Genomic DNA, 11,243 nt, shown 5'->3' with positions numbered 1-11,243 from the left:
CCATTCACTAGCCTGGCACACCAGGCAGCCGAGCTAGCCTGCTGCAATTTGGGTTCCTTCTCCTCCATTTCCCCTTCCATTCTTCTCATCCATCTGATTTTGGCAGTTGGGTAAATACCCAGGTTTGCTCAGCAGTGCAAGATCCTTTGTGATGCAGGGGCTGAATACCAGTTCTTTCACAGATATTGTTTTGGTCCATGTGTTGTGCTTCTGGAAAATAAGTGGAAGAATAGGGCTTCTTCTGACACTTCAGACTTCATTGGTTCTTCAGTAAAGGACATATTTAAGACATTATGTCTTAAATATTAAAGCCTCTTTTCTCCTGAAGGAAGAGGCTTTGGTGTAGGAACCTCCATTAACTTCTTTTTATCAGTGCTCATGTCAGGGAGCTTCAGCTGTTTATTAATTTACTTCAGTGCTGCTGACACTCCACAATCAGGTATTCAAGTTCTTGTGTCCTTAGCAAGCTGTTCCTCAACTCTGTTGGCCAGCTTAGCATGTTAATATAAAAACCATAATAAAGATTATGCTATCTTCCTCAACATGACTATTGTCCTCCTCTATGGTGAGTGACCTTTCTATAGTTCCCTTACTCAGCAGTTCCATGATGCAGTCACCTCTGTGGTCTATAGATTACTAGCCTAGCCTGACACAGAGGCTATGGTGTAAACGGAGGGTAACCAAAACTGGCAGCCACTTCTTATCCTGCCTCCCATCGGTCCTAGCTTGCTCTGCCTGGGCAGCCCCACCGCCCTCCTGCTCTGCACTCTCCACCTCAGCGGGAATTTGAAGTGGCTGGAAGCCTGGTGCCTGCAGATGTGTGGTGCAAGCTGAGTTTCAATGTGTGTGGGTGCTGCTGGAAAAGGCTGTGATCCTGTCCTCTCCATTGGCACTTGTCCTTGCCACCACCAGTAATGTTGGCAGAAGGGGTTATTTTGTAACCACAGGGCATATGGGTCTGGGTTAAAAGTACATTAGGGCTATATATAATTTTATTCTCTTTGCTTAAAAATTAATCCAGATCTCCTTCATTGTTTGGCCACACTAATGCTCTGGCAAGAGGAGATAGGAGGAACAAATAGCCATATGATAGGTCAGAGTGGAGGTTAATGCCCCCTTTGCTTTCTGCCATGTAAAATGTCTGTGGCCTGCCCTGTTGCAGCAGCTCAGCAAGCCCAGCCTGAAGGGACACGCTTCTCTACAGGGGCAACAGGCAAACTGAATTAGTGTCTGGGAGGGGGAAAATCCTCCAGCAGTGTCACTACTGCAAATAAGCCTCCCAGCGCATCCCTGTCGCTGGAGCTGAAAGCTGGGAACCAGCAAAGCACTGGTGGTGCCAGGACTGCTCCCCTGCCCCCATCAGCCAAGCTTCCCCTTCCACCCCCGTGCACCTTGCTCCCATAGCTATTAAGTAAACTTCAGCTTATTATGTCTTAATTATACAAGGCCTGCAAAGGTAGAAGAAGAAAGTAAGAAAAGCTCATTTACAGCAGGTGGCTGATGTTAACAGAGGGGCACACCGTAGCCAGGCTGTACACTCTGCCTGAATTACAATGTGATTATTACTGACCTTAGGCATAATGCCACATTCCAAGGGAAAATGTGAACCGTGCCAGGCCCAAACTTCCTGAAGCTTAATTAAGATTATGGGAGAATTTCACAGAATGGTTGTGATCATCTGAGAGGCAGCAGTTTTGAAAATTACTTGCCATTGTCAGGTATGCCATTAAATGGGTTTATAATTAAGAAATGCATGAGCTACTACTGTATGACATTTATGCAACAGAGCATTATAATCTTTGCTGTTACTGATGCTTGTCTTCCTACCGGAAAGGCTCCTTCTCCTGGTCCTGGGGTTGTTGTATTATGGTGCACATCAATGTCTTCCTGTTTTAGTTCCCATGTGGAAATCTTATCCCCACTGTTTAACCTGTCTCTTGCTGGCATTAAACAGCTAACAGACATCAGGCTCAGTCAGCTCACTTTCTCCCATTTCTCCTGTATTTAATCTACAGTATCACACACTGTAAAAAAGACTTTTCTAAAAGGCAGATTGGGTTGCTTTGAAGAGTGCTGAAGGACAACCCCATGCTCTCCAAGCCAAAGCAGGTAACGCTTCACAACTAACTGCAAAGCACACCCCAGCCCGCCTCTTCTGCTGGGTCTCCTGTTTCTGGCAGGCAGCCCCTGGGAGATGCAAGCAAGGGGACAGCCACAGACTCCCCTGGGCTGCGGCACCAGGCGCTGCTCTTAAAACCATTCCTGGGGCCTGGCTTTTGAAACAAAATCTTCAGGAAGGCCTGAAGCAAAGCAGGGGGCTTGGAAAATAATTGACAGATTTTAATAGCTGAACTCCAATCTCTTGCCTTTTGCACAAAGTTATCAAGAAGATGGTATCAAGACTGCTGCCATGTAAAGCTTGCGCCAAACTAAGTCACGCAGAAATTCCCAAGATTGCAGTGGTGGAAACAATGGCTCTAAAGAAAAAAAATTGTATGACCTGAAAGATATGACTGGGTGCGCGCTGTGAAGTGTTCGGTGTCCTGAACTCCTATCTTTGACTTCACTTTTCATGAAATGAAGCTCAAGACCTGCACAGCTTTAACAAATGAAATGTGAGCTACTAACAAATGACTCCCCTTAAGGCTCTAGTTCAGCAGTGCTGTGCCAGTGATTTCAGCTTGCATCCTCCTAATGCCTTCGGTAGCCTTGTTCTGCATAAATACCTCCTTTTTATTTCCTGAAAGCCCTTACAAGTGCAGGTGATGGGACCTGGCTTTTTTTCAGTGATGGCAGGAGATGCAGTGGGACAGTTAGTTATGGCCTGAGAGGAGCCGTAAGCCACTGTCCTTCACTGACTTTGGCAAAAAGTTGCTGAGGTTGCAACACTGACTGCAGGAGGTGGTGCTCAGCTGGCGATGCGAGGAGAGCTGGGCGGGTGAGAGCCACGTCTCCCTGTAAAAGAAGGCAGGGCTGTTGCCACTGCACCTGCCCCAAGAGGCTCAGGCTCTCTCCTCATGCTCTGCAGCGCTGGCCAGGCAGAGCTGCCACCCCACGGTGGCTCTCAGTCACCTTCCTCTCGTAGTCAACCCAAGTGACATAAAAGTGCAGGAGCTCAAGGGATGAATGAAACAAAGAAAGGCAGAACCATGTGGACAATAAACAGTTTATTACCAATATGAACACAGATACTGTGATGCACTGACGTACCATTTTTTCATATTGTGATAACTCTGAGACAAAGAACTTGTTGGCTGACAACTAACATGTCTCTGTTTCTTCTGGTGATGCCACAATACATTTCTGTTGGCAAAGGATCTTCATTTACATTGCAGACTACTAGTAAAATTACTTTGAAGTCATCTATCAAAAGCAAATGGTTCACGTGTGTTCTTATCTACTACTAAAAAGAAAGGTAATACATTTAAATAAGCAAATACAAAATACAAAAAAGGCTGACAAATCCAATGTGCAGTGTCAGATGAAATCTAAAAAATCCAGAAATTTAAAATTTAATATTCTTTAGATTAAGACTTTTAAAATGAAGCGAATCCAAGGCAGCAGCAAGCTTCAAAGTGTGCTGAGTCTGCTAATAAAAAGGGTATAAGAACAAAGACAGTGCCGGTGTCCTCTCTCACCATCTTGCATGACCTTGGTACACTTAGAAATGATCCAATCTTCCTAGCATTCTTAGTACCGTCCAAATGCTTTGCAATCATTATGTTGTACTGATTCTACTCAACTCCTGCCGTATGGCTAGAAAACCAAACCAGAAAGTTAATGCATAACGTTATACCCAGTGTGATGGAAAATGCTAAGTATAGAGGTTGCAGAAAGTACACGCTGGTAAAAGGATGAGTGGAGGGTAAAAGGATGAGTAAGGGTAAGCAGTCAGCTGTTTGCTTGCAAACTGCAGTACTGGTTTAAGAAGTTGCATCTGTGGTTTATGTGAATGTCTTTCTTTGCACTGGAATGAACTAGGGAGGCTCTGAGGGCCAAGCTGCTGGGACGGTAGCGTACAGGCGAGGGTCTCCTGAACTGCAAACTGCCCCAAGGTTTTGTGAGCACACAGGTCTGGGGCAAGGGCACAGGGAATGAATTTTAGCTGTTTTAAAATCTCCTCTTTTTCCCCTTCTGTGTGAATCTAAGATGGGGAATGCAGGGTGTGGACATGCATCTTCATACACCCTAACGTGGGCTTCAAATAGGTATTTTGCTGTGCATTTCAATAATGGCCCTGAAAAATACATTTAGTCATATATTGCAGAGCAATCTATTAAAAAAGTACTGATACATTTAGTACAGCTGTTTTACTTTTCAATGAGTTATAAAAATACGTGGCTATTTGGAAAGCTGTAATTGAGTGAAGGTCTGAAATAGCTCTTCGAGCACAGGAAGGAAGCCTACAGAAGATGCTCGGGAAGGATTTTCAGTTTGGTACCTTTGTCCCCTTCTCATCCCCGACCTGTGTGGCTGGCTAGTTACAAGCAATTTCACACTCCCTGACTGTGATAAATTGACGTGCCATGGGCAACAGGCAGGCCCTTTCTCACCCTCCCACCTGTGAGAAACACTGGCCAGTGAACTTCTCACAGGTTGGGGGTGAAAATGCTTGTCAACAGCATAAAAATAAAAGATGTAAACACAATGTCACGATCAGAGCTCAGATAAGGTAGATGCTTGTTCTTCAAATGTGTATATAAATCAGAGCTGCTCAGAGAAGTCTGAAAACACCAGGGAACTCTCTGCAGTTCCTATCATCTTATCTATGGGAAATTAGTCATAAAGATGAGAAAAATAATAATTTTTCTCTTTCTTACCATCAATTATCTCCTCTTTCACTTTGTGTAACTCTCTTACAACTTCCTCCAATATTTCCTGATGAGACAAAACACAAGTCAGCTGCTCAGAATTTCCTTCTAACCAGTGGAAGAAAATGCAAGTTTAACACGGTTGTGCTTGTCCCCCGCCTCCACTGACGATCAGAGCCTAGCACTGCTAACAGCTATGTCTGCACTCCCAGGCCAAGGATGCAGAAGATGCTAGCATATTTATTTGCACATTTTTGTACAGACATCTTGATCAAATAGCAGTGAGATTGTGCTCTCTTGCTGCTCACCAGCTAGCCCTTCTCTAAGCACCTAGTTGTAGAGGAAATCAGAAGACTGAACAGCTGTTTTGCTTGTACAGCGCATGCATGGGGGAAAATGGGTAGCTCATCAGATCTCTTAAGTGCGAAAGACCTTTTCACTCACCTGTTTCATTCGATCAAAATCTAAGGCATCCATAGCCACATCATTGCTGCTGCTCACTGGCTTCATCCTTGAGAAATGGAAGAAGAGCATAAAAAAGCCAGTCAGTTCCTTGCAATGCATGCGAAGCTACACCCACCTGATGGTGTGGATGAAATCCACCCCAGCGCAGGAGCACCCACGCTGGAGTGCTGGACTGGAGGCTCCCTCTTGTGCTACTCAGGAGCGTTCGGCAGCTGGAGAGCAGCACTGCCCCCATTCACACAGCCTGACCTTCAAAGATGCTGCTTTCACCTATTGCAGATATATTGGAGGGAGCGCAAAGACTGTGCTGAAACTTTTTTTTTTTTGGTGTTGACTCTCAGTGTTTTCAGACTAGAAAATGCTGAGATGTCTTCAGGGGATAAAGCCTGTTTAACACTGTATTTTATGACAGCATTTGCAATTTGCAAGCTAGGTATCTGGTTTTCTCTCACAGTCTGTTTTCTGTACAGCAACCCTGTCTTGGCCACCTAGACTTTAATCGGGTGCTAAAGTAATAGTAGAATACAGGTTAGAAAAATATTGTAGGGAAAATAGTATCCTGTTAACCCTCTCCTTGGAAGGCCTGACTGAGTCAAGTGGAGCTTGTTGATAGCACTATGAGGCACAGGCACTTCTTCTTGACCCAGAAACAAAACCAATCTGGCCTTAATGACTAGTACACTTGAGTGTTATCAGTCTTCCAGGATGCTGTTAGTCAGTGGGCTGAATTCTGATGATGGCTGATAAAATAAATTAAGGAAGCAGAAGCTGCTTGACGTTCTCTTTTAATCAGTAAATCTAAAACATTTCCAAAGTTCACCATGCTGTATCATATGTAGAAAAGGCTTCAAATAACTTTGCCATCATCTTTGGGCCCAAACTGGGGGCTGGAGGAGATTCTGCCACTCCTGAGGGTATGCTTGGGCTTGCAACCCTTTCTTGGGAAGATCTTAACATGTCTCCTACCATTTCACAGATACAAATGCCATCAAACTGAACAGGAATGGAAACAGGTCACTGCTGAGAGCTTTTGAAACCTGCCCTGCTGCCCCCCCAAAAGTCATTCGAGCAAAGACTGAGCAGTATTCCAGCTGTTAAACTAGGAAAGGATTTTTCTCCCACTGAACTTCTCCTCCTACCAGGATGGAATGGCATTATAGAAGATAGCTGGTGAAAACTTGATAGCTGCTTTAAATAGCCCATGTTTCACTCCCATTTGCAAGAAGAAGGAATGGTCTTTCTATATGTTTGAAACTCTCACATATTTCCTAGAACCAACGTGTTCCATTGGTTTTAGGAGAGCTGGAGAGACTATATTTTCTCTAGTGACACTGCTGCATCCCTTTGAATGTTTGGGCAGGGCATATTCCAGCATCTTTAAGACAGCAGCAAGTATGTGCAGATAGTTGCCATTGGCAACTTTCTCTCTGCAGACTATCAGCACTGTTGTATATGTAACAGTGTAAAATAAGGGATTTCTCTTTGCAGTAAATGCTAAACATACCTACGCCTGTGTTCTACCTCCTTATTCAGCTTATCCATCCATCTCAGTGTCCGGTACTGCAGTAACACTGGTGGTCCTTGACCAGCACTGGAAGGAAGTCTATCTGTCCAACATCAAACTTTATCTCAATCTCTGTGGGTAAGAACATGGGTGGTGATACTGCAGCTTGGCTATTCTGACTGACAGGACTTCTGGAGTCCTACTTTAGGCTTCTTGGCTTTTGACACCTGCCAGCTTCTGTACCCCATATTTCTGCATGCCTGTCTGTGGCTGGACCTTTTTACAGCTTGTGTTGTTAACTTACTGCACCAAGCTTTGCTCTCCTTTCTCATGCACTCACTGCAGTTGCGTGGATGGAGGAATAACTTCCCTTCTGCCAGCTGTAGGCTCTTCAGATCATTTCTGCCTTTGGTTTTGAATTTCTGCAAAGGTTGGGCAATGAAAACTTCTCCTATTGGCAGGGTCATCCTGAATCTGCTGTAAAAAGATGCTCCAAAACCTGCCTTCCACATGGCACAGTGCACTGCCAAACCCATGCTTCTGATTCATGAGCACGGATGCTTTAAGCACTTGCTTAAGTGTGATTAAAGTCTGTGATGCTTGTGACCACCTGAGCAGGGGGCTGTTTCCATGGAACAAGCCTTTGACATGACACACTCTACCTTCACACTTTGTGCAGTGACAGACAAAGCAGATTGTAAGAGAATAAGTAAAAGACATGACAGAAGATGAACATTAGTGCTGAATGATGGGATTAGCCAAAGGACAAGCCAAGACAGTTAAGAAGCCGGGCTGTTAGCCAGTACCTAGAAGACACGTGGGATTGTGTGGGGCTCTTAGCTTCACAGCTCTTCACCACTGATGGATTTCTACAGCAATGGAATGAAACGAGACATGAGTTGTGCACATGCCACGGGGACAGCATGACCATCCTGACTGCTAGCCAGCTGCAGGGACACCCCGTGCAGCTCACCTAGAAAGTAATGAAGATACAGGCTTTTCAACAGAATTGCTCCTTTCCCATGGCTTCTTCCCAGAGTCTGGAAAACAAAAATGAAAAGTTATTGTTTATTATTTTTCCTCTAATGGTAAAAAGATCCTGAAGTTGGTTGTCTTATACAACTGCTTTCATTCAGTGAGGATGAATGACTTAGATCCAGGAAAGCAGGATTGCTGAATGAGTGCAATTGCCTACATTACAGAGGAAGCACTGGCAAGAATCTGCTTAGTGATCCCTTTAATTAGGTATTGGATAGTTAAACGATACTAAAAACTCATGGAACTGGGACAGTAGGAGGAAAAACATAAATCACTTCTATGGTGAAGGGTCTGGAGCACATGTCGAATGAGGAGCGGCTGAGGGAACTGGGGTTGTTTAGTCTGGAGAAGAGGAGGCTGAGGGGAGACCTCATCGCCCTCTACAGCTACCTGAAAGGAGGTTGCAGAGAGCTGGGGATGAGTCTCTTAACCAAGGAATAAGTGATAGAACAAGAGGGAATGGCCTCAAGCTGCACCAGGGAAGGTTTAGACTGGATATTAGGAAGCATTTCTTTACAGAACGGGTTGTTAGGTGTTGGAATGGGCTGCCCAGGGAGGTGGTGGAGTCCCCATCCCTGGAGGTGTTTAAGAGTAGGGTCGACATAGCACTTAGGGATATGGTGTATTTGGGAACTGTTAATGTTGGGTTAATGGTTGCTCTGGATAATCTTCAAGGTCTTTTCCAACCTAGACGATTCTGTGATTCTGTGATATTAAGAAATACAGGCTAATTGCTGCAAGACTTATTTTATTCAGTACAATACTTATTTATATTTTAAGTTAGAAAGTCTTAGTTTTTTTGTCTGCATAGTGGGCAGAAAATTTGGGTGTATCTAAAAAAAGGCAGTGAGACCCTTACTATGCAAATCTCCACATAGAATTTATTTAATATTGTCTATATTTCTAACTCGCAGAACATTCCCAAAAGCTGCACCACATAACCCTTCTTACTGAAAATGCTTACTATCGTCCCAGTCTCCTCCTGTGCAAATAGTCAAAAATAAACTGTTTCAGAGACTTGAATAACACACAACTTCATACACAAGGGTTTGCTCCTCTGTGAGGTCGTAAAAAGCTCTTTAAAAGAATTATGGGCACTCCCAGGAAATCTCTAGATCTCGTTCCTCATTTACATGCACCTTTCTCCTGGCTTCTTCCCCTTCCCTTGCAAAGCATGCAAATCATGGCTTTGTTCCAAAAGGAAGCTGGAATGGTTAAATACTCACTCCCTTGAGAGAGATTTCTTTTAGCATGTATGAAAGCCAAGGCTGATGCAAAGATAAATCTGACTGGCTTGCAGCTTATCTACTCAGATACAGTTATTTCAACTCATCATAGGAAAAACTATTTTGGGAGCTCCTTAATTTCACCTAGTAACTCTCAAGATCAGGCTTACTGCAACAAGCTACTAGGTTAAGGAAGGATAACAGTTTGAAACCCAAACCCCAACTGTATAAACCAGGACAGCTACACTACCAAAAGTAAAATAATACAGCCTTTCTCTCTTAGAAGATTTAGGTACACAATGTTGAAGATACAGATCCTGAGCTACACGACTAGAGACCGTTAACTGGCTGTATGGTAATTTTCTTGGCTGTGAAGCATATAAAATCACAATTTCTTGCCGAGTACAATTTTTTAAACAATAGGTATTTGTGAATTTTTCTGTTAAGTTACTGCTGCTGCACTCAGAAGTAGGATGAACTGAGTCTAGAGGTGGTGGAGAAGACTGTAAGACAACTAAAACTCTAGTAGTGCGATTTAATACCTGACGAATTTTGCTGCTGCTGGGCGGGACCTCGTGTACTGGGTGAAGGAGAGGTGCTAGCATCATCCTACAAAGAGAAAAACAGGACATTACTGAATTCTGGGGACAAAGTGCAGAGTCCCCTTCTACCCTGGAGACCAGCTGCAGCACAGGTGGTACAAAAGCAAGTTTCCTTCAAGCATGTCCAACAGGCACTGCTGCCAAGGTATGGGCTAAAGTACATTTAAACTTTAACCTTTCACCCCCTTTAGCATGGTAAAATACACCCTTTTTATTTTTTGCTAATATGGTCACCTTTTCACGATTCCACTCAATCACTCCCATCCCTGTATACGAAACCAGGCTGAATTACCACTCTGAAGTTCTGGCTGCTGTTGTCTAAATACAAACCATACGTTTCCCAAATTTAGAAACTCTCTGTGATATGGATACTGAGCCATCTGAAGGAACAGTAGGTCAGATCTCAGCTTTTTATCCCAGGACAGCCACTGGTATCAGTAAGAGTGGTCCAGGTACTAACAGAATGTAATTAAATCAATCAATACTTCTCCTAAGTAGAAGATTAAACACTACGCCACAGATCTGGACTCTTTTTTCTGGGATTTATGTATGAGAGATCGTAAAACATTCACCCATATATTGGACATGACAATATTATTTAGCAGCACTCAAAACACAGGCACAGCATTAACTGTGCATTGTAAAATGGAATTGCACCCAGTTTGACAGAAGATACCCCCACCACCACCACCAAAGTGTACTCAAGACACACATTAAACAGATGTTCTCTGGAACATCTGTTTCTCTCATGCTTCTCTCTTTGTGGACAACATACAGACAGAACAGTTAAAACAAAAATGAATCAAAGTTCCCCAAAGTTGTCCAAATTCCATCTCATTTCACTGTAGGTATCATGAACACATATTTTAACTTTTGAATGGTCTAATGGTTAATACACTGCTTCTCCTTCACCACCCCAGAGACATGTTTTATGTGCACTCTGGGGTCTGCAGTGAGCTGATTCTTGCTTTGCATGGAGGCTGGCAAGCCAAAGTTATACCACATGGTTGATGATACACTTCAGCTTCGCTGAAGCTGCAAATTTAAAATAAGAAACATGAACTTGATCTCAAGTTGACTTGCCAAAATGTTCAATGCATCTTCTTAAGGGGCAAGAATCTACTGTACCCTACAACACTTGGATCAGACCATGAGAAAGTGCCTATGAACATGGTTTGGACAATACCTCACCTATGAATAAGGCGGCAATTCTTCTCTATAGGGTGCTGTTCCCCAGAAAGGTGGAAGCAGTTACATTTAGCTTTTGACTGAATGCGCAAATCTATTCCTGGATCAGCAGTGCTTGTCATTGCCTGCCACACACAGTGAATGAGCACAGGACTTTGGCTTGCAAGGCAGCACATCAACATATTTGCAAGAGCACAACAGTGAGGAGTCTTTCACTTACATTTTGGCTTTCCTCTTCCTTTTTGTCAGCTGGCTTGTCTGACTGCGACGCTGCTTTCCTCCTTTTCAAAGGAACACGAGATAGAACACACAGTCAACCCTCTAAAAACACATCCTCCATGTGGGAAGGCTGATTCAGGCTCTGGTGGGACTTATTATTTACTTAGTTCATCCTAGCAAATGCAACAAA

The 11,243-nt window shown here is 43.7% G+C and overlaps 1 protein-coding gene across 7 annotated transcripts in view; it reads right to left on the bottom strand.

Annotated features, from left to right (window-relative positions):
• Positions 1–3,148: 3,148 nt before the first annotated feature.
• Positions 3,149–11,243, bottom strand: part of EVL (Enah/Vasp-like) — a 158,975-nt gene continuing 150,880 nt past the window's right edge. For 4 of the 7 annotated variants that reach the window (XM_074868772.1, XM_074868769.1, XM_074868770.1 and 1 more), the window contains exons 8-14: positions 11,055–11,115; positions 9,587–9,653; positions 7,754–7,820; positions 7,587–7,649; positions 5,256–5,322; positions 4,821–4,878; positions 3,149–3,756 (exon numbers count right to left, since the gene is read on the bottom strand). In XM_074868772.1, the coding sequence (XP_074724873.1) occupies positions 3,719–3,756; positions 4,821–4,878; positions 5,256–5,322; positions 7,587–7,649; positions 7,754–7,820; positions 9,587–9,653; positions 11,055–11,115 (421 nt within the window). In that variant the 3' untranslated portion in view covers positions 3,149–3,718. The remainder of the gene's footprint in view (positions 3,757–4,820; positions 4,879–5,255; positions 5,323–7,586; positions 7,650–7,753; positions 7,821–9,586; positions 9,654–11,054; positions 11,116–11,243) is intronic. The other 3 variants (XM_074868774.1, XM_074868773.1, XM_074868775.1) reach the window with 3 other exon arrangements.

This window comes from Strix uralensis, chromosome 4, assembly GCF_047716275.1.
Source record: "Strix uralensis isolate ZFMK-TIS-50842 chromosome 4, bStrUra1, whole genome shotgun sequence".
In the NCBI taxonomy this organism is placed as follows: Eukaryota; Metazoa; Chordata; class Aves; order Strigiformes; family Strigidae; genus Strix; species Strix uralensis.
The sequence above is the reverse complement of the archived record's forward strand: the minus strand, read 5'-3'. Positions and strand labels throughout refer to the sequence as shown.